This window comes from Elephas maximus, chromosome 16 (assembly GCF_024166365.1).
Source record: "Elephas maximus indicus isolate mEleMax1 chromosome 16, mEleMax1 primary haplotype, whole genome shotgun sequence".
Lineage (NCBI taxonomy): Eukaryota > Metazoa > Chordata > Mammalia > Proboscidea > Elephantidae > Elephas > Elephas maximus.
In genome coordinates, this window is record NC_064834.1 from 11,531,158 (window position 1) to 11,557,507 (window position 26,350).

Below are 26,350 nucleotides of genomic sequence, written 5' to 3' on the forward strand. Positions count from 1 at the left end.
CCCCTTGATTCATGCGGCCACAGGGGCTAGCGAACCCAAGACTGGGAGGTCAGACAGCAGGGCTTCTGCTCACAGGCTGTGAAGATTGACAAATCCCAAGACTGGCAGATAAAGAGATAGCTCAAGTCCCCAGAACAAGAGGTCAGATGAACAAGAGACAGCCACAGGATCCAGAGTAAGCAAAAAAGCCAGACCGTCTGCTTATACTCAGATGCAGGCCTCACCTGCGAGGAAACTTCCTTTCAACTGATTGGCTACTCATAGCAGATTCAATCATGGGAGTGATCACATATAAACACTGAGATTCATGGTCCAGCCAAGTTGACTCACAATCTTAACCATCACAGGGTGGGTGAACTGGTAAACAGTAGATGCTCAGAAGTTACTTGAAGGCTGTTTTCATGACTAGGCCATCACCAAGAAGCCAATGTATGTGCTATTCAACATAAATACTATACATAAAAAAAAAAAAATACATACAACATAAATAGCATAATTCCCACCCATGAGTTCAATCCCGTGAACCACAGTTGAGAGCCAGCAAATACTGAAAGGACTTGGCCATCTTGAGGTACAATGGGGGTGGTGCTTAGTTTTCATCAGGCAGCTATGACGTCTCACCACTATCCAATGATCTGTGCTGTCCAGTTCCTCCTCATTTTGGCTTTACCTCTGAGTTCTGAGTTGAGGCAACAGTGCAGTGTGGCCAGGTGAGCTCCCCAGGGTCCTGCTGAATCTTCAAAAACAAGCAATGTTCTAAAGGTTAAGAAGTTATCTGTGATCCTCTAGGCCCCTGAGAAGCAAACCAACCCAGGTCCAGTAAGTAAGACCTGGGACTCAGTCTGAGCCCTAACCTGAAGTTTCCCTCTGTGCTGGCCGCAAGGGCCAGGGGCAGAATTTTAAGATGAGTCTGTGATACGTTATCAGCTGCTATTACCATCCTACCATAGCCAAAAGAAAGAGGCTATTAAACATAACACATAAAATAACATTTAGTAAGGAAATCTGGATAATTACTTAGTAAAAAGGACATTGAGTCAGGTTCTAAGCCATTGCCCTGAATTGGGAATGGCATTACTTATGTCTTAAGTTAAATTGAGTAAAACTTCCTAAGCACTCCCTTAAAGAACACCTGTAAGTAATGAGTTGGACTATCTCATCCATCCTGCTTTGTGCTGCAGTCCGGAAGAGTAAGCCAAGATTACCAGCCCCACAAACCCAGAGTCTCAGGCTGAGCAGGTTCAAGGTGACAAATACATCTGGGCCAGTGTGAAGAGTTCCCCAAGTGTGCATTGGAGTTGACACAGACAAACAGAAGCTGAAGGGTTCAGTCAGGAACATATTTTCTTCCCTTAGCTGCAAGTGATCGACATTAAAATGCATCCAAAATTAGAGGAGACGGAGACTATAATGAGCAAGCGCACGATCTGGAATCAGAAAACATTAGCGCTGATGGAGTTCCAGTAATACCACCACGATCACCGAAGCCCATCGATCCTCACCATCACATGAACCCCTTACATATACCTGTTGCAGAATAAAGTGATCTCACCCAGAACCGTGACTTTAAATGTCACCTGCCTACAGGTAGAAATCCCTCCCAATTCAAATCTCTAGTTGCACTCTTGACATCTCCACTTGGATAGCTAATTGTTAGTTGTCATTAAGTCGGCTCTAGCTCATGGCAACCTGTCTGCAATAGACCAAAACATTGCCTGTCCTGCACCATCTTCTCTGGTATGCTCAAGTCTGCTATTGCAGCCACTGTATATTCTGAGTGCCTTCTAACCTTTTTTTTTCTAACCTAGTGAGCTCATCTTCCAGCACTATATTGAACAATAGTCTATTGTGATTCAGGGGTTTTCACTGACTAATTTTTAGAAGTAGATTACCCAGCCTTTCTTCCTGGTCTGTCTTAGCCTGGAAGCTCCACTAAAACCTGTGTCCCATGGGTGGGTCTACTGGTTTATGAAATACTGGTTGCTTAGCTTCAAGCATCATAGCAACACACAAGCCACCACAGTACAACAAACTGACAGACGGATGGCTAACTGACATTTCAAATTTAACACATCGGGAAGCTAACTCTTGATTAGCCCATTTAAACCTGTTCTTCCATGCCAGTAAAGGGCACCTCCATTCTTCACTCTTCCTGTTCCTCAGTCTCTCACATGCCATTTCTAATTAGCAAAGAGTTTCAATTCTTCCTTCTAAACATGAGAATAGGACCATGTCTTACCAATCCCATGCAACCGTTCTCATCCAAACCAGCATCATCTTCATGCCTGTACAATCCTGATGACCTCTTACCGGTCAAACTGCTTCTGCTTTAGCTTTCCTACTGTTTTCCCCCACAGCATAGACAGAGTGGCCCTTTTAAAACTCAAGTTATACTCAAGCCCTTCCAATGGCTTCTCTTCTAACACAGAGTAAAATCCAAAATTCTGACCCCAGGCTACACCGGCCTTTTAAGGCCCTACACAACCCAGCCTCTGAAACCACTCCTGACCTCATCTCTTATAACAGTCACCCACCTCACCCTGCTAATGTTGTCAGGTGCCGCTGAGTCAGCTTTGACTCATGAAGACTCCGTGTACAATAGAACAAAATGTTTCCTGGTCCTATGCCATCTTCACAATCGTTGTTATGATTGAGTTCATTGTTGAGGCCACTATCTATTCTGAGTGCCTTCCAGCCTATGTGGTCATCTTCCAACACTATCTCAGATAATACTCTGTTGTGATCCATGGGGTTTTCACTGGCTAATTTCTGGAATTAGATTGCCAGGCTTTTCTTCCTAGCCTTAGTCTGGAGGCTCTGCTGAAATCTGTCCACATGGCTGACCCTGCTGGTATTTGAAATACTGGTGGCATACCTTCCAGCATTATAGCAACACACAATGGCGGCCCCACCCCATTGCTCCTGCCTTGAGCTTGCATGTGCTGATTCCACCACAAATACCCAGACCACTCATCCTCTCAGCTGCTCCAGGTCTCTGCTGTTTACTCAGAGGCTTCCCTGGTCTCCCTTTATGAAAAGCATCCACCATGGCCCCACGCTCTATTCCCCTCACCATGCTTTATCTCCTTCAAACTAGTTACTACAACCTAACGTAGATATGGGTATATGTTTATTGTCTGTCCCCCAATAAAAAACCACACACAGTAAATGCAAGCTTAGTGAGGGCAGGTTTTTCTTTTTTTGTTTGTTTGTTTTACTTTTACTCACTGCTGTTTCCCAACATCTAATATAATAGGCCCTCAGGAAATATTTGTTGAAAGTATAAATGAAAAGGCATACAGTAGCACTTGCCAAATGTTAACTGGTCTTAAAATTAAGAGGCTGAGCCAACATTTCAGGCCAATTCTCCTGGCATGAAAGTCAGTATTCTTTCACCACATGATCCCACCACTAAAAATCAACCAAGTACTTTTGTACACTTGTGTAGTATTTCATCATTTATAAGGCACTGTCACATGTTATCATCTCAATTTTAAAATTACTTCTTGCTACAACCTCATGACCCAGGTAACTCATACAGGTAAGACCATAAGCAAATGTTAACAAAAAAGCTAGGTCTTGAACCGAGGTCTGCTCCTCAGTCACATACCCTCCCTGTTTAGGAGAGATGCTAGCCGTACCAGACAGGAAGTGAGGGGTAGTCCTTGTTCCTAAGTTCACAGTGTTCAACCCACACAATGACATGAACAGACATTTATGAGATTTAAGGGCGACAAATCAAACATGCAAGTAAAATGCTCCCAAGTGCAAAAAAAAAAAAAACTCATTGCCAAAGGGTTGATTCCAACTCATAGCAACCCTACATGACAGAATAGAACTGCCCCATAGGATTTCCAAGGTGCGGTTGGTAGATTTGAATTTACCAACCTTTTGGCTGGCAGCTGAGCTCTTAACCACTACGCCACCAGGGCTCCAAAATGGTCCCAGCAGTGGCATCTTGGAGAAACAGGATAATGGGATACACAGTTCACATCTCCAAGGGAACCACCAGCAGCAACTAATCTCACACCCCGCATCCTATTCAACTGCTAACCACACCCACCCTTCTCAAGGTTCTGGAACAGAAGCCAAGAGAGAATACTAGCAATTATGACCAGAATAACAACAACCAAACCCTGGCTGCTGCCCATTGGAATCAAGGGAGTTGCATTTAGAAAATATCAAAGGCCTGCCCTACCCTAGACCAATTACATCAGAATCTCTGTGGGTGAAGGCTGAGCACTGGCATTGTTTTAAAGCTCCCTGAGCGATTATCTTCCTAAAGGGCTTTCAGGTGCATCACCCTCACTCATTCTAAGGGTCCTGAGTGGTAGGCACAGCAGGCATTGACAACTCTAAGTTAGAGGTGAGAAACAGACTCAGGGGGACTGACTGACATACAGATCCCTGGTTAGCTAATAAATGACAGAAGTTCAGACCAGGGCTTCAAACCGGTTCAGTCATGGCCGACAAAGCAAAACCGGAACAGACTAGAATTTTTACAATATGGGTGATCTGGAATGGGTAACCAGAACAGGAAAAATTATGGGTCGAAGCTCTGGAATGGGAATCTCAGAAGAGGTGTAGTGAACCCTTCAGGAATCTGACGCATGAGAGTGGGTTGTTGCCAGGACTGTAGAGAGCCACACACAGTCAAAGCGGCAAGGTCGGCCACCATCTTTGAGTGGGGCACCGATGTCTTCCACTCTGCACAAAACCTGATGGGCAAGAGATTTGGTTGCTATGCAGTGCATATGCTGCCTTTGTTTTCTAAGAAGAGATTAAGTTTCTAGCTGGGCTTCTATCTGTAATTTTTCCCGTTCCAGTTACTATTCCATTCACCCAAATTCTAAAAATTCAGGTCTGTCCCAGTGTTACTTCCTTGGCCATGACAGACCAGGAAGAATCTGTTCGAAGCCCTGGTTCAGCACAGTTGAAGCAGTGAAGTCTGAAGCAGTATTTCCCAGACTTTAATGGGCCTACGAATCCCCTGGAAATTTTGTGAAAATGCTGGTTCTGACTCAGTAGGACTGGGGTTAGGCCCAGGAATCTGCATTTCTATCAAGCTTCCAGGAGCTGCTAATGCTGCTGGTTTATGGACTACACTTTTAGTAGCAAGAGTCTAATAGATACACATCAGCAGTAACTAAACCAAATCCATTCTTGTTTCTTCATGTGGGGAAGGCTAGGAGTATTTCAACACTTCCTGGCAGTTCTCTCAGTTGGGTCAGGTTCTATACTACACTACATAAGGTCTGTACTTCAGTACACAAGTCCTATACTTCACTACACAAGGCCTGTACTTCACCACACAAGGTCTCTACTATACTACACACGGTCTGTACTACACTATGCGAGTCTATACTTCACTATACAAGGTCTGTGCTACACTACTCAGGTCCTATACTTCACCACACAAGGTCTGTACTACACCGCACAAGTCCTATAGCTCACTACACAGGGTTTGTACTATACTACAGAAGTCCTATACTTCACTACACAAGGTCTGTACTATACTACACAAGTCCTGTACTACACTACACAAGGACTGTACTACACTACACAAGCCTTATACTACACTATGCAAGTCCTGCACTACACAAGGTCTATACTACACTACGCAAGTCCTATACTACACAAGTCCCATACTACACTACACAGGTCCTATACTACACTACACAAGTCCTACACAACACTACACAAGGTCTATACTACACTATGCAAGTCCTATACTACACTACACAAGTCCTATGCTACACTACACAAGCCCTATAGTATACTACACAAGGTCTATACTACACTGCACAAGTCCTATACTTTACTACACAAGTTCTATACTTGACTACATAAGTTCTATACTTGACTACACAAAGTCTATACTACACCACACAACTTCTATACTTCACTGCACAAGTCCTCTGCTGCACTACACATGTCCTACACCATACCAGGTAAGTTCAATACCATAACCAGCTGGCATTACCCAACCTTCGACCTGTGTACAGCAAATCAATCTAGTTGTGTTCTGTGAAAAAGCAGCACCTGTCACCATCATTAAGACACATTCACACACAAAGAAAAAGCAAAACCATCACAATCCAGCCAACATCGTGACTCTCACATGATCTGCCAAACGATCCTTCTTAGTGGCCTCCAAGTGGACACAGACGGTGGACTTTGATCATGCCACCAAAGATGAGCAGCCCTGGCCCTGACCGTCTTTTGTCAAGTGGGAACCAACTGCAGCTGACATTGCTCCATTCCCCGATATTACCCTTTTATTATTCAACAGACGGTACACTATTATCGAGGTAATTTTTTAATGTTTTGTGTGCCTTTTAAATATCAACTCCACATATAGAGAGGCTTAAAATGACTGCCTAAGATATTCCATTTCAGACTTAAATCTTTAAATATACTTATGAATTTTTGACTTTGACAGATTGCCTAATGTCTCTCCCCTCATAATGGAAACAGATCCTAGGGAATCCTCATTAACTCCATCTCCTCAGGGCCCTCTCTTCTGAGATGGCTTTCCTTCTCAAAATTCAGCCTCGTGATTGCCGACCAAGATGTACTAAGGTCTCTTGTCCTTGGGCCTGAGCATGGAGCTGGGCCAGTCAGCATCAGATGGCAATGGGGCCAGTTTCTGCTCACCCAGCACTGTTTTTCTCTCACAAGTCTTTAAACCACCAACAGCTGGAACGCTTCCAAGTAGCTAAAATCTACCTACCCTTTAGGACCTAGAATTGAGGTCTTGGTCTTCCCTGATCAGATCGGTCCTATTTGCTGAACCTCTAGAGTGCTTGGTGTGAACTACACAATTAATTAAACCCCGCCATATACTAGAAATGTCTTGTCTCCCAGCTGGCGAGGGCTTGGCCCATTCCACATCCCGTCCTGTGCTTGGTCTGGTGCCGTGCATGAACAAGTGTTCAATAGCTAACTGCTGGTTGAGCTGGACAGCTGAAAGTGGGTTTGCTCGGTACCAACATGTCATCACTGCAGGGCCAGCTCTGATCTTCAAACAAGTTGCCAGTTCTAAGATAGTCTTGGCAGAACCACCAAACCCCACCATTCTTAGAGGCTGCCAAGTTTCTTCCCTTTTTACCTAAGAATGACTTAATACCTAAATTTTATCCAGGAAAAAAATATAACAACCTAAGTCTTTCCAGTGCAAGATCACTGGCACTACAAGCAAAGAGGGGCAACTGGAGAGTAGATAACCTCTATTCAGAAAAGCAAAGCATTCCCCCCATTTCTATGCTAGACCACCAACCCCTCGTACCCTAAGAAAATAGCTGAAAGAGAAGAACCTATTCATTTTTTATATAAAATCTTCAGAAAGTACAGATGACTTCCTATGTTCTTAATGGTGGTCCTAAACTTCAGGTCTGAACCTGAGGAAATCTGGCTCATTGTATTTTTCCTTTGTACATGCCTCTGAGATTACATCACTCGCTAACATTTCATATTCTTTACCAGGCTGCTCACTTCAGATTCTCAGACAGAGAGGCTAATGTTGTCTCATCTTCTCAAACATCCACAAACCCCCCCTTAGGTGGGGATTTCCATTTCATACCTTCTGACACATATAAATGGCTCACTCCTTTGAGGAAATGTTGCATTTAGGTATTTTCACTTAGAATCATTGATCTTTACACTACACTCAAAAACTTCCTGTGCCACAAGCAGTCAAACTAGTTAGTACTAAGGCATTTTCAAAGAAAGTATTACTAGACTAGGTTGCTACAGAAAGACCCATCTTCACCCTAATATTTATTTGACTGCATCTTGTCTAAGTCCTCCTTAGTATTTATCAAAATCTTGAATTAGCAGACATTTCATTTTCCATCCCTCAGTTGAGACCATATTAAACAACCACCCCAAAATGAACAGGATATGGTATTACAAATATATGTACATTGATAATCCAGATGTAATTTGTGCACATGAAGTATGACATCTTGACTCTTCTGTCATCAAGCAGAATTAAGAGTAATCACGTGGGTGTTAATTGGATACAATGCAACAATCTCCAGTCAGCCTGAACTCACTCGCTGCTCCTACTAGTAATTATGAACACTAAACATTTGTGCTAATCTTCCTCTTCTTACAGAAGCTAAACGGAGATACACTATTTACTCAGCTGATGGACTGTTTTGTCTGCAATTTAATCTGTTTTAAGCTAGGAAACTCATAACTTGCCAAACTGTCACCAGCTGCTGGGTCCAGACCAGGGATGCAAGGGCCTCTGTGACAACAGTTCAGTGTATGTGACCAGAGGGGAAAGGACAGATATTAATTAAATTGGCCTCCAGTTGAAACTATACCTGGACAGCGCCAAAAAAGCAAAGTTCTGAGGCGGCATTACTCTGAACTACTTGTGGACCATGCGCTCATCATATGCCCAGGGCATCAGGGAAAAGAAGCGCCTTCCTCATGTAACTCTCAGAAGGTCTCTATTCTTCTCTCCAGAACTGTGTCCAGGCCTCTGCCGATAGGCAGCTGAGGACTGGCCTTTGATCATTTTACTTCAGGAGCCTCTTGGCTGCTGGATGACTATTACAGTAAAAAAAAAAAAAAAAAGTAGTGAACTAAAAATGTCTCATCGAGAGTGACCATTAGAAATGTATTACTGGCCATTAAGCAGATGGTTAGAGGTTTTGAAGAGCTCTTACATAGTAATAGAATCCAGAGTCACTGACTGTATTATTACTCTCCCAAGAAAGTGGAAAAAATAAAAAGATGGAATGTTTGTCCCAGAGGAGGTTGATTTCATTCTCCAAGGATCTCCAGGAGGTCATACTCAAGACTAAAACCAGGCAGCTGGTGGCTGGATTTTAAAAACAGGTTTCAGAACATGGTGATTAAAGTTCATTTATTTCCATACTTATGAGAACTCAGGCGGGTGGGATTTCAAAGAAGACCCCTTCTCTGATGGAGGAATGTGTGATATGAAACATACATGCACCTAGGTCAGCAAACTTCTTCTGCAAAGGGCCACAGAGTAAATATTTTAGCCTTTGCAGGCCATACTGTCTCTGTTGCAACTACCAACTCTGCACTGTAGTAGGCAAGCAGCCATAAAAAATACATAAAAGAATGACCGTGGCTGCATTCCAATAAAACTTTATTTACAAAAAGAGGTAGTGGCAGGATTTGGCCCATAGGCCAGAGTTTGCCAATACCTGATCTGGACCCACTGAAACCAGTTAAGGTAGGGATGCTTTTTCAGGGAGACTAATTCTTCCACCCAGGCCTCCACACCTGCCCCCATTTTAATTCGCAAGTATGGAGAGATCTCATTTCTTGTAATATGTACATTTCTGAAAAGGTGCTTGAGTCAATACATTCTACATTGCATCCTTGTTATTGATAGCTGCCGTAGATAAGTCCCCAACTCACGGCAGCCCCATGCACAATGCAGGGAACAGCTGCCTGGTCCCGAGCCATCCTCATGACTGGTTGTAAGCAGACCATCGTGAGCCACAGGATTTCACTGGCTGATTTTTGGAAGCAGATTGCCAGATCTTTCTTCCTAGTTTGACTTAGTCCAGATGCTCCACTGACACCTGTTCAATGTCATAGCAACATGCAAGCCAGGTAAAAGCTGAACATAAGGTGCACTGGCCAGGAGAGAAGTCTGGGACCCTCACGTGGAAGGTGAAGATTCTACCGCTGAACCACTGCTGCCCTCTTTCCACACTACATCCTACTTTTCCTTTAAAAAATAAGCTTCTGTGAAGTTTCACCCTCATTTTGGGGCTGAACTACAATGAACAGTAGTCATCATCCCCCCCACTCAGTGAGTTCTGTTAATAGGATTTTCTCAATAAATAAACACATATTACATTGCTATTATTTACATTTATTATTTTAACATATAAAATAACTGATTTTTCTTTGTTCATAATTTCAGATATCAAGTTCTTAAAGTTGAGCCCATCTGCAATTGTTTGGTGGACAAAATCTGTGCATTCTAGAGCCTCTATCAAATAAGGGCCCAAAACAGACAAATCTCAAATACTGACAAATCTGAAAGGATTTTATTGAACTTTAAGGTACAGTGGAAAAACACAATGACCTAGAAGTAAAGCACCCTGATTTTTAGTCCCAATTTTTTTGCTAATATCTATGTGACCTGGGGCATATTACTTAGCCTCTCTGAGCCACCGTTGTCTCTGAAAAATGAAGGAGTTGGATCAGAGGTAGACTACAGTCACCTTCCAAGCTTTAATATTCTCTGATCAGTGGATTGGAAACAGCTTAATTAGCTCATCTGATTACAGGATAATACTAAAGAGGTCAAAGGAGCAATTTAAAAGGCCATGCAAGGCTAGTTAGTTTTAAATAGAAAAACCAGTTACACAGATTACCCACAGCAACTTGGTTGACTGAGGGGCAGTAGCTAGTTCAGTCCTTCCTTTTCAAATCAGCAACACATAAAATATGTGATTATAGAAGTCAGAAATAGCTGTATATGACAAACATTATAATTAATTCTTTAAAATATACCTACTATATATATATATATACATCTACATATATCTATGGAGCCCTGTTGGCACAGTAGTTAAGAGATCAGCTGCTAACCAAAAGGTCTGCTGTTCAAATCCGCCAGCTGCTCCCTGGGAACCCCATGAGGCAGTTCTATTCTGTCCTATAAGGTCGCTGTGAGTCAGAATTGATTCAACGACAACAGGTTTGGGTTTTTTTTGAGAGATATATATATATTTTACATAATCAAGTGTGTTGCCCAGTTTCTTTTCAGTTATGTGGTGAAGGATCCTACTGTGTTTGACCTGGATACAGCATAGACCATATTCAAGCTCAACAATACCCAAACTTGTCCCTACACTATTTAACAAGGCAAATCCAGTGATCATACGCCTGCATGTCACATAGTGTTAAGTTACTGTAAAAGTTTCTAAAAGCTAATGCTCCATTTCTAGTACTTATCTAGCCATAGACTGGGATCTGCAGACCAGTGTTAATTAGCAGATAGGGACTCCTGGCTGTCACTTTCTATATTTAGAAGACATTTAATCTATAGCTTACGTGTGGGAGGAAAAACAAATACATTATCACCAAGTTTCTTATTTTCTCCCAGGTCTATTTTCTCTCTCCATTTCCCAGCTGACCATTTCAAACTGCCCATCTTCCATGCCGTAGCTTTCTTCATTCATCTATTCAACAAACATGTATGAGCAGCTTCTTTGTGCCTGGTTGTGTTCAAGGTACTTGAGCCCCAGTGGTGAATAAGACAGACTTGGCCACAACTCCAGTGGATTTGGTGAGTTTCTTTGGAGGAGGCATGTCTTAGACACATGTGCTTACACAATTTCTCTATTAAGTTCCTAAAATGTAGAGAAAATGTGTCTTGTCATCTGAACTTCTGCAATGCTCCCCATACTCAGTTACATTTTATTACATACCTAGTGGAAGCAAGGGCCATTAGACAATCACATACGCAAACCATTATAAAATCACAACCGGAGCGAGGCCTGAGGCAGGAAAGTACATCGTACAACCATGTTGGGACCTAACTTGACTTAAGGAGATCAGGAAGGGCTTCCCTGACGATGCGATGTCATAGTTTCTAATCATCAAAGCAACCAAGGAGCAGAAGGCCCTGCTTCCCCTCCCCTTCACTGCGGCTCCCTCCTCGTTTCCTCTCCCAGGTATTATATTCTGCTAGGAACAGGTGCGTATACATTAGTGCAGCAACAAGCAGTAACATCTAGGAAGAAGAAATCTGAGACTGATTTGGTTTAAATGTGGTCCTCAAGGATTGCCCAGACAACCTGATGGGCATTGGATCTGTAAGAACAAATGAAACCTGGCCCCTGTCTTCAAGGAGCTTACAGATTAGGGGATTCTTACATGTGATCTTTCGGGGTGGGGGGTGGGGGGTGAAGAACCAAGGCATCACTGTCAATTCTACTCCCGTAGGGGCTCTGAGCTTACTCTTATTACATGGATGGCTACATCAAGACCTTCTAACTGGCTTAGATGAATACACAGTAATAGTTGCAGAAATACCATGCTTGGGCTGAAAGAGACCACAGAGACCTTTTAACATTTTACTGATGAAAAAACTCAGAGCTGGAAAGGTGAAGTCACCCAACTAGTAGATGAAAATAAGTTCTATGAATATCATGGCCAAAACAGAGTTACTAGGTCCAGCTTTGGAGCTGGCTGGCACGTTTGGGAGGGGGTTTCACCAGGCATGCAAACGATCCAATATCAGCAGAGCAGTTCTATTCAAATAAATGGAAAGCAAGAGGATGTAGTGGCAACATCGTTGGTCAAGGAAGCACAGGGAGGCCCTTAGAGGCCTTAGATGGGCCAACTGCTCCCTCTGGGCCTCCGTCTTCTAGAAAATAATGCTGAAGACAGCCATAAACTTATAAGCCCCTTCAGCTCTTAAGCTCTACTATGCAAACATAACTCCATTATTTTGGAAATCTAAATAACTTACTACAAAAAGCACAGGAAAAACAGATGACAATCATGTAGTTACTGTCTGGCCATGCACCGTTCCTTTCAACAGTCATGATAAGGTTCTATAATGGAGTCTAGAAGCTTACAACACTCCTGGCTCTAGGTCTAGCCTACAAGCCTATCCATGACCTCATCCTAGCTGGCTCCAAGTCCTACCAGCTTCTGACCTTCCGGGTTCTCCATCTGTCTTGCCTGCACCACACAACTTATCACCTGGTACTGCTCTCCCAGTAAGACCTTCGGCTCCTCCTTGCCTACTATTGAGATCATCCAGCCTTCAGCAGTCTGGTAAAAAATGGCTCCTTGGATCTTAAATAGACCATAAGACCCCAATGCAGCTTAAACCCTAGTTTAAGTGCTACGGGTTTGTTCAAGTTACCATCATGTCATAGATTGAACTGTGTCTCCGAAAAATATGTGTCAACTTGGCTAGGCCATGATTTCCAGTATTGTGTGACTGTCCACCATTTCTTCATCTGATGTGATTTTACTAAGTGTTGTGAATCCTACCTCTATGATGTTAATGAGGCAGAATTAAAGGCGGTTACGGTAATGAGGCAGGACTCAATCTATAAGATTAGTTTGCGCCTTAAATCAGTCTCTTTTGAGATATAAAAGTGAAAAGTGAGCAGAGAGACAGGGAGACCTCATACCACCAAGAAACAAGAGCCAGGAGAATGGTGCAGCCTTTGGACCTGGGATCCCTGCAACTGAGAAGCTCCTAGACCAGGGGAAGATTGATGACAAGGACCTTTGCCCAGAGCCAACAGAGTGAGAAAGCCTTCCTCTGGAGTTGGCACCCTGAATTTGAACTTCTAGCCTCCTAGACTGTGAGAGAATAAACTTCTGTTTGTTACAGCCATCCACTTGTGGTATTTCTGTTAGAGCAGCACTAGATGACTGAGACACCTAAATTCACATGGTTAATCTCCCCAAACACATACATACACACAAACACACACACACAGAGTCACCTTGCCCTTCCAATCACTAGCACAGTATTGGAGGAGAGGTTTCATTGAGCTCTACTATGAAATTTCTCATTACTTCAACACCGACCTACCCAAATCCCATAGCTCTTCAAATCCGTTAATGAGCTTCAGTATTAGATGTACCAATGCTTATGTATGCCCCATAAACTGAGAAGAACCAGACTGTCGAGGTAGCCAAGGGGGAAAAGAAAAAATCCAAAAGCAGCTTACGGAAGGTCAGAATTCCTCCTTATGCCTCCAATTTAACAACAAATGCCTCACAATGAACGGCCTGATGAGGACAGGATTCTGCACTACAGCAAGAATTTTTCTTTTATTTGGCAAGCAATGAAATCATTAAGGCAATATATCACCATTCCCGCTAACAGAATCTCCTCGTGTCATCTCCTTTACTGTACATGCAGGCTGAAGACACATATCTATTGTCTCTTACTTCTGGAAGTTGTAAACGGAGGGAAATTGTCATCATTAAATTGAATATAATGATTCTTCCCCTGCCCGCCCACCTTCATTCTCTCACTCTGTACCTTGGCTCTTCCTGACACATACCTTGTAAATGTCAACACAAAAGTATGTCCTGAAGACCAATGGGCAAAAAGTCCTGATTACCAGCAAAAACCCATCATGTGGTACCTAACACCTCTGCAATGAGGGGAAATGATAGTTGCTTTGCCGCGCAAGGTGGAGAGGCCCGACCTCAAAGTGTCTCTGGCGGAATTAGCGTGTAACGCAGACAGGTGCAGACGAAGGCCCCAGCTGAACACACAGCAGTGCCGTCCACGCTCCTCACCTCCTAGGTGCTGTTGAAGCACACGGGGTGGCTCAGATAATCACCCCACTTCATTCTTCAACATCTTAACGCAGGGCCTGCGTGGCTCGACCGCAGAGGAGAACCCAGAACCTCTCACAAGATCAAGGTGAACCCCAGAAAAATCTCAGGTATGGTTTATGGAAGGTTCAGACCAGAGGTCAACATCTATGGGGAAAAAGGAAGTAACATGGCGCCCTGAGCTCTGCCTAAGGAGTGCCTGGCTGTTGTGCTGCAGATGAGAATGGGTGGGTAACTGTGACGTCACAGGCACTCAGCTTGAGAGGTCAAAAGAGAGTGCTAGAGCACCAGCATGCTGAGCCAGCAGGGGAAGGAAGAGGTTTTCTGACCTGAGGAATTCTGCACAAGGTCTCACCATCCACAGGTTGTCAGGAGCTGTCACTGGGCCACAAGGACTGTTTGGCCTTGAGCATTAGTTACGTTATGTAAATTATGCTTAACCAAAGCGCAGCCTTGGTCCATAAAAACTGAACAATGCATTTGTCTTCATTTGAGCCATCCCAGTAGTCACCACCTCCCTTTAGAGGCCATAATATCAGGGATTTCACTGCATGTCCCTGGCCTCCACAGCCATCATCAGGAAGGCCCCATAAGACAGACAGGACCTGGGTTACACTTAATAAGATGAATGTGTCACTGTGGAGTTGGCATTGGGTGGCCCAAGCACACGTAAAGACCATGCAGCAGATGTCACTGTGCCCATCACTCTCCCCAGGCCCTCCTTGTTAACAACTTTCAGATAGCTAGAAAAGAGCCATCTTGCTGTTGCATTTCTGAGAGCTGGATGGCACCTCTGATTCCTCAGCAAGCATTTATTAAGTGCCTCCTGTGTACGTGATACATGGCAAGGACATACATCTCTTTCTTCATGCAAATCGCAAACACAGGGTACTTTCTGACCCTATGACACCCATAACAAACATCTAGGAGCTCTATCACTGCTGTTCTCAGTTCTATGCCAATGCCTTTGAAGAAGGAATCTCAGGAAAAAGGTCAGTGTGAAATCTCTGGCTGAAAGTTTCATTATAGGTCCCCACAGTTTGGGTTTTTTTTTTTTTTTTTTTAGTTTAAGAGGAAAGGGACTGGGATTATATTTCTGTATAAGCAGTCTTCGAGCTTATTAAACATTTTTAAAAATAAAACTTTCCATAGGCTCCAAGGTCTTGCACAGACTGACCCTATTCACCTCACCAGGCTTAGTTCATGCGGACATTCTCTCTTCAACAGCCACACAGACCGCTTTTCAGCTCCTCAGATCACTAAGCTCTGTCCATTCAGGAATCTCTGTACCTGCTGCTCCCTCTGCCTGCCAGCTCTTCCCTCTCCTCTTTCCTACCTCACTCCTCATCCTTCAGTTCCCAGGTGAGACACTGCTCTGTCAGCGGAGCCCTGCCCAGGGCCTCCAGCCAAATTAGGGCCCACTACACCACCATGTGGAGCCCTGGTGGTGCAGGGGTTAAGAGCTCAGCTGCTAACCAAAACGCCAGCAGTTCGAATCCACCAGCCATTCCCTGGAAACCTGATGGGGCAGCTCTACTCTGTCCTATATGGTCACTATAAGTTGTTGGAATTGACGTGACAGCAACAGGATTTTTTTTTTTTTTTAATACTGCCATGTACTTTTCCTCCTCGGCCCCTTCCTGGTAGTGATTTTACATCTGTTTGTGTGAGTGATGTGTGTGTGATTATTTAACGACCCTCATGCTCCACTGGACTTTAAGTTCCATGAGGATGGTGGTCATGTTTATTTTTTTGTGTCACCAAATCTTTAGCACCAAGCACACAGTAGGCAGCTCGATAATTTATTTGAACGAATGAATGAGTGAATAAAGGATCACTTCTTCTTCAAGACTGTGGAAGAAATACTAAAAAAAGAAACACACATTCACTGAACAGGTGTGATAGTTTATTTTATGTGTCAATTTGGCAGTTGTCTGGTCAAACACTAGATGTTGCCGTGAAGGTATTTCGTAGATACGGTTAACGTCTATAAGCAGGCTAGCCTCTATCATGTGCGTGGGCCTCATTCAATCAGTTGAAGACCTTAAGAGCAAAAACAGAGATTTTCTAGGAGAGAGAGATTCTGCCTCAAGACAGCAACATAGAAATTCTGCTGGAGTTTCCAGGCTGCCAGGAATTTTGGACTTGCCAGCCCCCACAATCATGTGAGCCAATTCCTTAAAATCAATCAATTAATCAAGCTCTCTCTCCATAAACACATAGAAGCCCTGGTGCTGCAGTGGTGAAGTGTACTTGGCTGCTAACCGAGCAAACCAAGAAGCTCCATGGGAGAAAGACCTGGTGATCTTCTTTTGTAAAGATTACAGCCAAGAAAATCCTATGGGCCAACTCTACTGTGTTACGGGGGTTGCTAGGAGTCAGAATCGACTCACTGGTACCCAACAACTACATAAATGTCTATACACACACACACACACATATACCTCCTATTGGTCATTTTCCTCTGGAGAACCCCGATGAATACAAAAGGAAAAAAGAATTTTGATCCAAACAGGCTGAACACTAGGAAAGCTACCAAGAAAATCCACACAGACTGCAGGTCGGAACATCTTCACGGAGGGATCATTCCTTCCACACAGGACAGCAGACAGATGGGTCAGATGAGCCCTACCATTCCTGAGTTTTCTGTGCCAGTTGATTTCAGCCACAGAGACAGCATCCAGTCATGTGGTCTAGATGCATTTCTACTCCGACAGCTCAGCCAGGGGCCTTGATCTCCACTCTTTGTTCTGCCTCGTGGTTCCCAGGAAGAACATAAAGATAGATCCTTTTATTTCCCAGGCAGGAAAACACAGAGCATAACTACAACACAGCCTGGCAAATATCGGATGCCTGAAAGCTGAGGGCCAAAATGAGTTGGATACCCCTCCCCAACCTAACAGAGGCCAGGGGGGAAATCTCCAGTAACAGGCTGTACTTACAAAATGCCTCTCTCTCACCTGGACTTCAAAGGAGCTTCAATGAATTAGTTGGCCAGAACTTCCTGGAAAAGATTATCCCAATTTGTTCATCTCACAAAGGAATTGTGCGAATCCTATTTGACCCCTGTTTTTCCAATCTAGGGTATGAATTTAGCTAGCTTTGAAAATGTTTTAGGGCTTACACAGAAATTTGTAAAATGTCAACGTGGAAATTTTAATTGAGTTATTAGCAATATCTCTTCTTTGAATGACCTTTTAGTACTCCTTATAACATATCACCTTCTTTACTACCTTCTGGCTGACAGTTTCTAATATATTCCTTCTACCTAGATGATATCATCTGTCCTTGGATGGAATTAACTAAAGCAGTATACATTCAGAAGCTGACATTAATCCATAGCCCCCGATTTGTTAACAGCTACTGGTATAAACACTCTTTCCATACATTGGGTTTTAACAATGAGGGGAAAATACTGTTTGTTGGACACTGACGACATACAAACAAAGGAATCAGAAGGACAAATAGAAATCATTAGAGCGCTTTTGAAAATTAGCTTATATATTATACCTACTGCATAAATCTAGAGGAACACTGCTCACTTCATGGAAATTGTATATTTTTCTTAAGAATCATATGTGTCAAAGAAGTTAATCATAACAAGAAATTATAAAGATGAATGGCATCCAAGTTGTTTGTTCAAGTAACTTTCTGATACTTTGGTAAAGGAAATACAGAAAATACAGTCCCATATTCTGAATAACCTAGACACTTTACATTATTCCAAGAAATGGAAAAAGTAAATCAACATGGCATATGGATAAAGAAAGGTATATTCAGAGCTGAGAATCACCAAGCAGGGAAATGGTCAATAAAATCTCTCCCAAAACACCCAACCCCAGCGGCTTCTTAACGGTATCCAGGCACCCAAACCCCATATACTGATGTGAAACGTACTTCATCCAACCAACAAAGGAGGAGGAGGCCCTGGCTTCCCCCCGTCCCCACCTCCTTCATGTCCTTCCCCCCAGACTTCATATTCTGCTGGAAACAGGCATGTATACATCAGTGCAGCAACAAGCAGTGACATCTATAGGGACCTCACTGCCATTTTACATCAGCACAACAATGTTATTTAGAATCTGAGGAGGTAATGACCACTGTGAATGCCAGACTGCTGATATAGGTCCCAGGGCTCAAGGTGGCTGATGATTGAAGTATGCTTATGATTCAGTGGTAGAATTCTTGCCTTCCATACAGGAGACCTGAGTTTGATTCCCGGCTAGTGCACCTCAAGCACAGCCGCCATCTATCCATCAGTGGAGGCTTGTATGTTGCTGTAATACTGAACAAGTTTCAGCAGAGCTGCCAGACTAAGACAGACTAGGAAGAAAGGCCTGGCAATCAACTTCTAAAACACAGCCAATGAAAACCTTCTGGGTCTCATCCACAAATGATTGTAAAGATGGTGCAGAACTGGGGAGCATTTCCTTCTTTTGTGGGTGGGGTAGCCAACTTGATGGTAGCTAACAACAACATGTTTGGCCTGATGAGGGAAATATTTTACTTCAGGAGGAGAGTGTTGAGCTCCTTAAAATCACAGCAAGAAGGTAGATGACACTTCTACCCACACATGAGATCAACTCATTGCACAGGACTCTGTTTTACAGCAAGAGATTCAGGAAAGCAGTGAAAGTCAATTTCTCCTTTAAAAGGTACCATTCCTCGGTAAGGAATGGGGACCCCGAAGTCCAGCAGATAATGAGTTCCACCAGTACTGACCATGGATAACGGGAGGTTACTGTGGTGAAGAATATGAACCGGAGAGTCAGACAGACCTGGGTTCTTGTTGCAACTCTACCACCCCAGGCAAACCACTGACCATGGCCAGCCCTCTGGTTTCCTTGCCTGTAGTACAGATAACAATCCCTGAAGCTCCTGGGGGTGTTGCAGAGCAGTGGTCCCCAAAGTGTGGTTTGTGGGTCTGCAGCACCAACATCATCTGGGAGCTTGTTAGAATGCGATCATCAGGCTCCACCCCAAATACATGAAGGAGAGAGTCTGGAGGTGGGGCCCAGCTGATGGTGATGCACTTCAAAGTCTGAGAACCACTAAGGGATCTATCAAAAGGGTTAACACTTATTAAGTGCTTAGCAAAGTGTCAAGCAGCTAGGAAGCCCTCAGAGTCAAGACCTGGTGGTTGTAATTGGCTCTGGCTGTGTCACAAGACCCTGGGAAAAGTCTTGGGGGGAAGGATTAAGAGGGGGAGTTTATTTTTCTCAGAGGTCAATACAGCTGCCAAGTGTGGTCTTTAGCAGCCTACATCAGAATCCCCTGGGTGGTCGTTAAAATGCTGATCCCTAGGCCACACTTCAGGCCCATGGATATAAATTTTGGGGCAGAGGGCCTGAAAATCTGTGAGCTCTCATGCAGGAGTCTACGAGGTAAGTGCTGTCCTAATGCTTCCCAGCCATTCCTGTACCTACCTCAAGACACCTCCACAAGGATCCCTCCCTCCAAGCCCTCCTTTCTGCTGCTCCAGAACAGACCTTCCTCGTTCTCTTTTACGGATTTCTACACTGATTTCTGTACTGCTGTCTCTCTCTCCCTCTAGTTTCTCTCCCTTCTAATCCATTCTTCCAAATCACTCCTTGGGTGGTTTTTCTAAAATACGCATCTAAGCATTTCACCTCCCACATCAAAATACACCATGAGGTTTTTACAGGACAGAATTCCCAGGCCTCAGCCTGCCTCATCCGACCTTTCACAGGCTAACTCTAGCCTCAGCTACAAACACTTCTCCTCGTGCGTTGGGTGTTACTTCAGCCAGGATTTGATTGCTGCTCCCCAATCAATCTTTGTTTTGTTAATTAGATCATACCATAGTGGGATGCATTCTAAATCTAATCACTTCTGACTTATAAAAAGATCAGATTAGACACATAGATATACACACACGAGAGAAGATAGAAGCCATGTGAGGATCGTCTACAAGAACACCAAGGAGCCAAGGAATCAAGGAATGCCCAGTGCTACTGACGAGGAAGGAATCGACAAGGCCAAGAGGCAGGTTTGGACATTTAGGCTCCAGAACTCTGAGATAACGTTTCTGTTCTTTAAAGCCATCCACTTGTTGTATTTCTGTTATGGCAGCACTAGGCAACTAAGACCCCTGTCTATCTGCAAATACACATATAGGTGGGCCCAGGGACAGCCTTGCACTCACTGAGCTGAACTGATAGAAAAGGTGGAGGCTAAATATGAGTTGAGTAATTGGGCTTCTTTCCTATTAGCCACTAACACTGCCCCATTAATCCCAACGAGTGGAACAAGAGATCCAGCCTTCCATGATCTATCCTTGTGTTGTCCAAGTATATATTTTATATATTTGGCATACATATTTTATAAATCTCAGTTCACTGGGTGATTTTGATCTTCTGATAGTACGGTTAAAAGTGTGCAAACATTTTACAGCATAGTATTGTAGAAAGAGCACTAAGTTATGGAGGCAAAATATCTGGGTCTCTTTGAACTTAACTCCGCCTTTTATTAGCAGTGCGACTTTACGCAAGTCACTAAAACTTTGAGCCTCAGTTTCCTCATCTGTAAAGTAGGATCACTACTCCTAGTTGGACCATGAGGGTCATCTGACATAAGAGAGAGGAACAAGTTTTGTAAATATAACTATTTCTGTAACCATTCTGTCCATCTTAAAGTCTGATCTCATGAAGGAGTTTCTCATTAGTTATACAGAAGTCTAGACACCTTGTCCTTTCCCTCTTTTCTGAGGTTTGTGATTGTACTGTGAGAGATTCCTCTTTAGCTATTTTGCCCTTCAGAGTCTCGGCCCCTGGGATCATATCTATCCTTTTAAAAATCTTCTTTCTGAAGTATAAGGTACTATTGTCTCATCACCCTTCTTGGTTATAAAAGAGCTCAAACTCCCTTTTGCCTTTCCACTTTTACTTAGAAAACCAAACAAACAAAACAAAACCAAAAAAACCCAGCTTTCATCAAGTCAATTCTTACTCACGGCAAGCCCATGTGTGTTAGAGTACAACTGTGTGCCATGGAGTTTTCAATAGCTGATTTTTAAGAAGTAGATTGCCAAGCCTTGCTTCCAAGGGGCCTCTGGGTAGACTTGAAATTCCAACCTTTCAGTTAGCAACTGAGTGCATTAATCATCTGCACCACCCAGGGATTTTACCTAATTAGTTATTCCTTATTGATCAGAATTAAGTACAGGGCATGTGTTCCCTTCATCAAACTGAAAAAAAAAAAAAAACCCAAGCCCATTGCCGTTGACTCGATTCGGACTCATAGCGACCCTATAGGACAGAGTAGAACTGCCCCATAGAGTTTCCAAGCAGCTCCTGGCAGATTTGAACTGCTGACCTCTTGGTTAACAGCCACGGCACTTGACCACTATGGCACCAGAGTTTCCACCTATCAAAATCTTTAATGAAATGAGCAGAGAGGAACAATAGAGCCTCGCTCTGGCAGGAGGCTTGCTGGGTGAGTGGAGTCGGGGTAAGAGATACAGTGACTATGGAGATGAGGAAGAAGGGACCTGGTGAGAACATGTATGGGCCTCTATAATACATCTATAAATTCCACCCACAGGCAGCAGAGAAATAAGAAAAGGCTGTTCTGTCCTAAGCACTACACACCACTCAGCCATTCTATCCCTGCCCAAAGTCTTCCTCCCATCACCCCCACATCAGATCTCATGCTATATGGGGACAGGAAAGTCATGGTTAGTCACAATTCTGCCACGTCTCCTTGCAGCTACTTTCTACTGATGACACTAACTGGAAGACTGCCAGAGCTTGGAGAGAAAAACTAACCAAAACGTTCATAAAGCCATTTGGAAATATATGAGTATGATCAACACACTAAATAATAATTACTCACATTTGTATTCCCTGCCAATCTTCATATACAGGCTATAAATGTAACCTGCTCTAAATGAAATTACCTGGTTTTAAATGGTGGAGAGTCATACTCTTACGATTCTGACAAGGTAACCCACATACCTCATATCTTGGGTTTATAACAAAAGACACTGCCGTGAATTGAAATCCCAAAGAACAAAGCCAGCTGAAAATTTTAAACATTTACTCCAAAGTTTTCATTATGGGTTATATTCTTCTCAAATATTTCATCAAGCTTTTTTCCTCTCTCCAGTTTAAATCTCAATCACTAAAAGGAATGATTCGAAGGCAATAATGTAGAAACAAAAGGGGGAGATTAAATACAAATTAAGCTTTCATTTGTACTGTTTTTCCAGACTGAATTAAAGTGATTGAGCTAACTTTGGTGTAAAGTAAATTTTACAGCTGTTGGAAATGATAGAATGTAAATTGGGTTATACCATTTAAATATTTTACAAATAATTGAAATGGCATTCTTATAAGTTATGTTCCAATATTCATGTTCAAACATAGTAGATCATGCTGACTGGCTCTAAATATACATCTTTCTCCTGCTTGAGATTTCTTCCATTACCAAAATGAAACACAAGGAAATTCACTCAAAGATAGGTCAGGGGCACCAGCTAAGACAGTATGAATGCAAAGGCACAATGGTTTAATTTAACCTATTCATTCATCTCAACAAATGTTTACTGATTACAGGGCACTGAGTAAGATACTGGACAGTGAAGAAGTAACCAGTCTTGCCCTAAAGGTGCTCACTGTCTCCGAGAAGGCAGCAAGACAAGCCCAAATAAAAATGCGATGTAAGAGGAAGGCTTTCAATGACACGGACTGACAAAGGAACTGCAACAATGTGCTCAAACACACTAACGACCGTGTGGACGGCCCACGACTGGGCGACACCTTGTTCTACTGTACACAGGGTCCCTAGGAATAGGAACCAACTGGACAGCACCTAACAACAACAGTGTAAGGCGGAATAATACAAATGCATAACAACAGACAAGAAGTGCTGGAGAAGGTAAGGAAGTAGACTGGGAAAGGCTTTATGAAAAAGATTGCTTTTAAGCTACATTGTGAGGATGGATTGAATTTCTATAGGTAATCACTGTAAGAAGCATGTATGTGAAGCAAGGGAGAAATAAACAGCCTCAATTAATGGAAATGGAAAAACATGGGACATTTTGGAGAACACAGAACCAACCAGAAGGAGCTAGAATGCCTAGAAAAATTATGAGATATTCTCTCAATTCATCGAGGGGAAACCTTCAATGAGATGGATTAACACAACAGCCACAACAAGAGACTCAAACATGCCGACAGTCATGATGATAGTTCCGTTCTGTTATACACAGTCACCATGAGTCGGAGCCAACTCAACTACGACCAACAACGATTCTCTCAATTTTTCAATCAACATTTATTGATTACCCATGCATCTGTAAGATCTGCGGGGGGATATAAAGAAAAGTAAAACAAGACAACTTCTGTTAAGAAATTTGCATTTGAACAGTTAAACAAAAAAACCAAACCCATTGCCTTCAAGTTGATTCTGACTCATAGCGACCCTAGAGGACAGAGTAGACCTGCCCCTTAGGGTTTCCAAGGAGTGCCTGGTGAATTTGAACTGCTGACCTTTTGGTTAGCAGCCGTAGCTCTTAACCACTACGCCACCAGGGTTTTCTTGAACAGTTAAGACCTGTAAATAAATAAATAACAAAATAGAAAGCAAAAAGGACCACGCAATGGTAGAGGTCCGGTGTTCTGTAAATTTAAAGGAGGGAAAGTTCACTATTAAGCAATAAGGAGGTGAAAAGACTTGAAGGATGGACATGTGAAAATTCATTCATTCATTCACTCACTAAAAATATACATTTACATTTCATTTCCTCATACGTTGGTTACTAAGCAAAATAATGAAGAAACAAAGATGAATACAACTGAGTTTCTGCCCTTAATGAGCTCAGCTCGAATGAAAGAAAGGACAAAGGTGAGTAGGGGAGATAATGTTGGGAAGGCAGGCTGGTATCATACCCAGGAAAGCCTAGAATTTCCAAACACAATCAGTCCTACATTAGAGTGCTATGTGAAACCACCTGAAGATATCTGGGCAGAAGCATTTAGAAGACTGGTCTGTCTTAGTAAGAATTTTCTGAAAGCAGAGCCTGAGTGGAGCACATAGGTGCAGAAGCTTACTTGGGAGATGATACCAGGGAGCAGGAATAAGAGAAGGGAGGAGGAATATCCAATGTAGAAGGGGATCATCTGGGTCCCTGTCTTGGCATGACACTCCAGGACACCTAAGAAGCTTGTAGAATGCCTCACAGAACTGTCTGTCTGAAGGACAGGAGGCTGGGCATTTGTCCATCAGCTTCAGCCCCCACAGGCTGAGAGCTGCCCCTGCTTGAGGCATTGGCTCACTTGCATTTCCATGCTGTGCTTAGCTTATGTGCAGACTCACAAGGCTCTTGGGAAGGTCCTACGAAGAAAACAGGAAGACTCATGAAGCAGCTTGGGATGAGGTACTGTCAGAGGGAGTCTGAGCTCCTGTGGAATGGTGTGCTGCAGCCGTCCCTGCAACTAGAGCCACACTGAGGGGATCGGACAGGCCCCAAAAGTGCCCGCCAGGGTCGGCAGCAGCTCGCATACACGATAGGGTAGAAGGGAAGGAACTAGAAAAACAGCCATTGTCTAGGTAAAGAGAGATAACTGGGATCTGGACAAAGACGGCATGAGTAGTGAGGAAGACACAGATGTTGAAAATACCATCAAGGATTAAGCAACTGCTGAACTGTGCAGAGCTAGACAGATACATCATAGATAAATGGGGTTTTAAACCTCCATGGCTGAGAACAAGATGCTGTCATGGACAGAAGAAAAGCGAACACAAGAAGAGTAGTTAAGAGAAGGTGATGCTCAAGATAAAGATAGAGAGCTAGAGTTTAGAGACAGCAATTTGGAAATTACCAGCATAGAGACAGCAGCAGAATTCACAATTTTGCTAACAGGACTACCATTAAAAAAAAAAAAAAAAAAAATTTTTTTTTTTTTTTCCATTAGAAGAGGAAAAATCAAGTAAAGCTTAGCAACTAAAGAAGCATCTAGTTTTAATGAATGGGAAGAGAAGACAAAAGAGGCGAGATCACAGTGTCACGGCAGACAGAGAACAGAGAGTTTCAGGAGGGAGAGGTTGGTCAATACAGTGAAACGGTGAAGAAAGGGTAAACCAAAAAAACCAAACCCACTGCCGTCGAGTCGATTCCGACTCATAGCGACCGTACAGGACAGAGTAGAACTGCCCCATAAGAGTTTCCAAGGAGCGCCTGGCAGATTCAAACTACTGGACCTTTTGGTTAGCAGCCATAGCACTCAACCACTATGCCACAAGAGAGAGCAGAATAATAAAATTGAGAAGCTTCCACCAGATGTGGCGACTGGGATATCACAGGGGAGCTTCAGAGGATGTACTCTGGTAGAGATGTGGGCTGATCCCAGGATCTGCTAATGAAGGTCTAAAGAATAAGGGTAAGGAAGTCAGTCTGTCACAAGGATGGTTCCCCATCTGAATCACAGAATGGGATTTCCGTAACTATTTTCTCAATTCTTTCAAAGATGGTGCATAACTAGTGCCTTACTATATGCACAGAAGTCCATTCATTACACACAGTGGTTAATTTATGACAGCAATTGGCAAACTTTTTCTGTAAAGGACCATATGGTCCCTTGCAACTACTGAACTCTGCCACTGGAGTACTATTTTAGCCACAAGCAATACTGAAATGAATGGGTGCGGCTGTGCTCCAAAAAATTGTATTTATGAATACTGAAATTTGACTGTCATATACTTTTCAAGTGTCAAGAATTAAAAAAAATTTTTTTTCAACCATCCTAAGCTCACAAGCTATACAAAAACATTGGGCCCTATTTTCTCCCTGCCTTAGGGCAATAAACCAAAAAAAAAAACCAAACCCAGTGCCGTCGAGTCGATTCCAACTCATAGTGACCCCATAGGACAGAGCAGAACTGCCCCACAGAGTTTCCAAGGAGCACCTGGGGGATTCGAACTGCCGACTGTTTGGTTAGCAGCCATTGCACTGAACCACTATGCCACCTTAGGGCAATAGAGCTTAGTTATCTCCCAGAAC

General features: G+C 43.2%; 1 protein-coding gene across 15 annotated transcripts in view; it reads right to left on the minus strand.

Annotated features, from left to right (window-relative positions):
* LRMDA (leucine rich melanocyte differentiation associated) overlaps positions 1–26,350 on the minus strand; it is a 1,313,836-nt gene that overhangs the window by 756,812 nt on the left and 530,674 nt on the right. Inside the window, exon 1 of one of the 15 annotated variants that reach the window (XM_049855448.1) lies at positions 2,240–25,206. The exons of the other annotated variants lie outside the window; for them this stretch is intronic. Within the exon in view, the coding sequence (XP_049711405.1) occupies positions 2,240–2,283 (44 nt within the window). The 5' untranslated portion in view covers positions 2,284–25,206. Of the gene's footprint in view, positions 1–2,239; positions 25,207–26,350 lie in introns of those variants that run through there. 15 annotated transcript variants of the gene reach the window in all.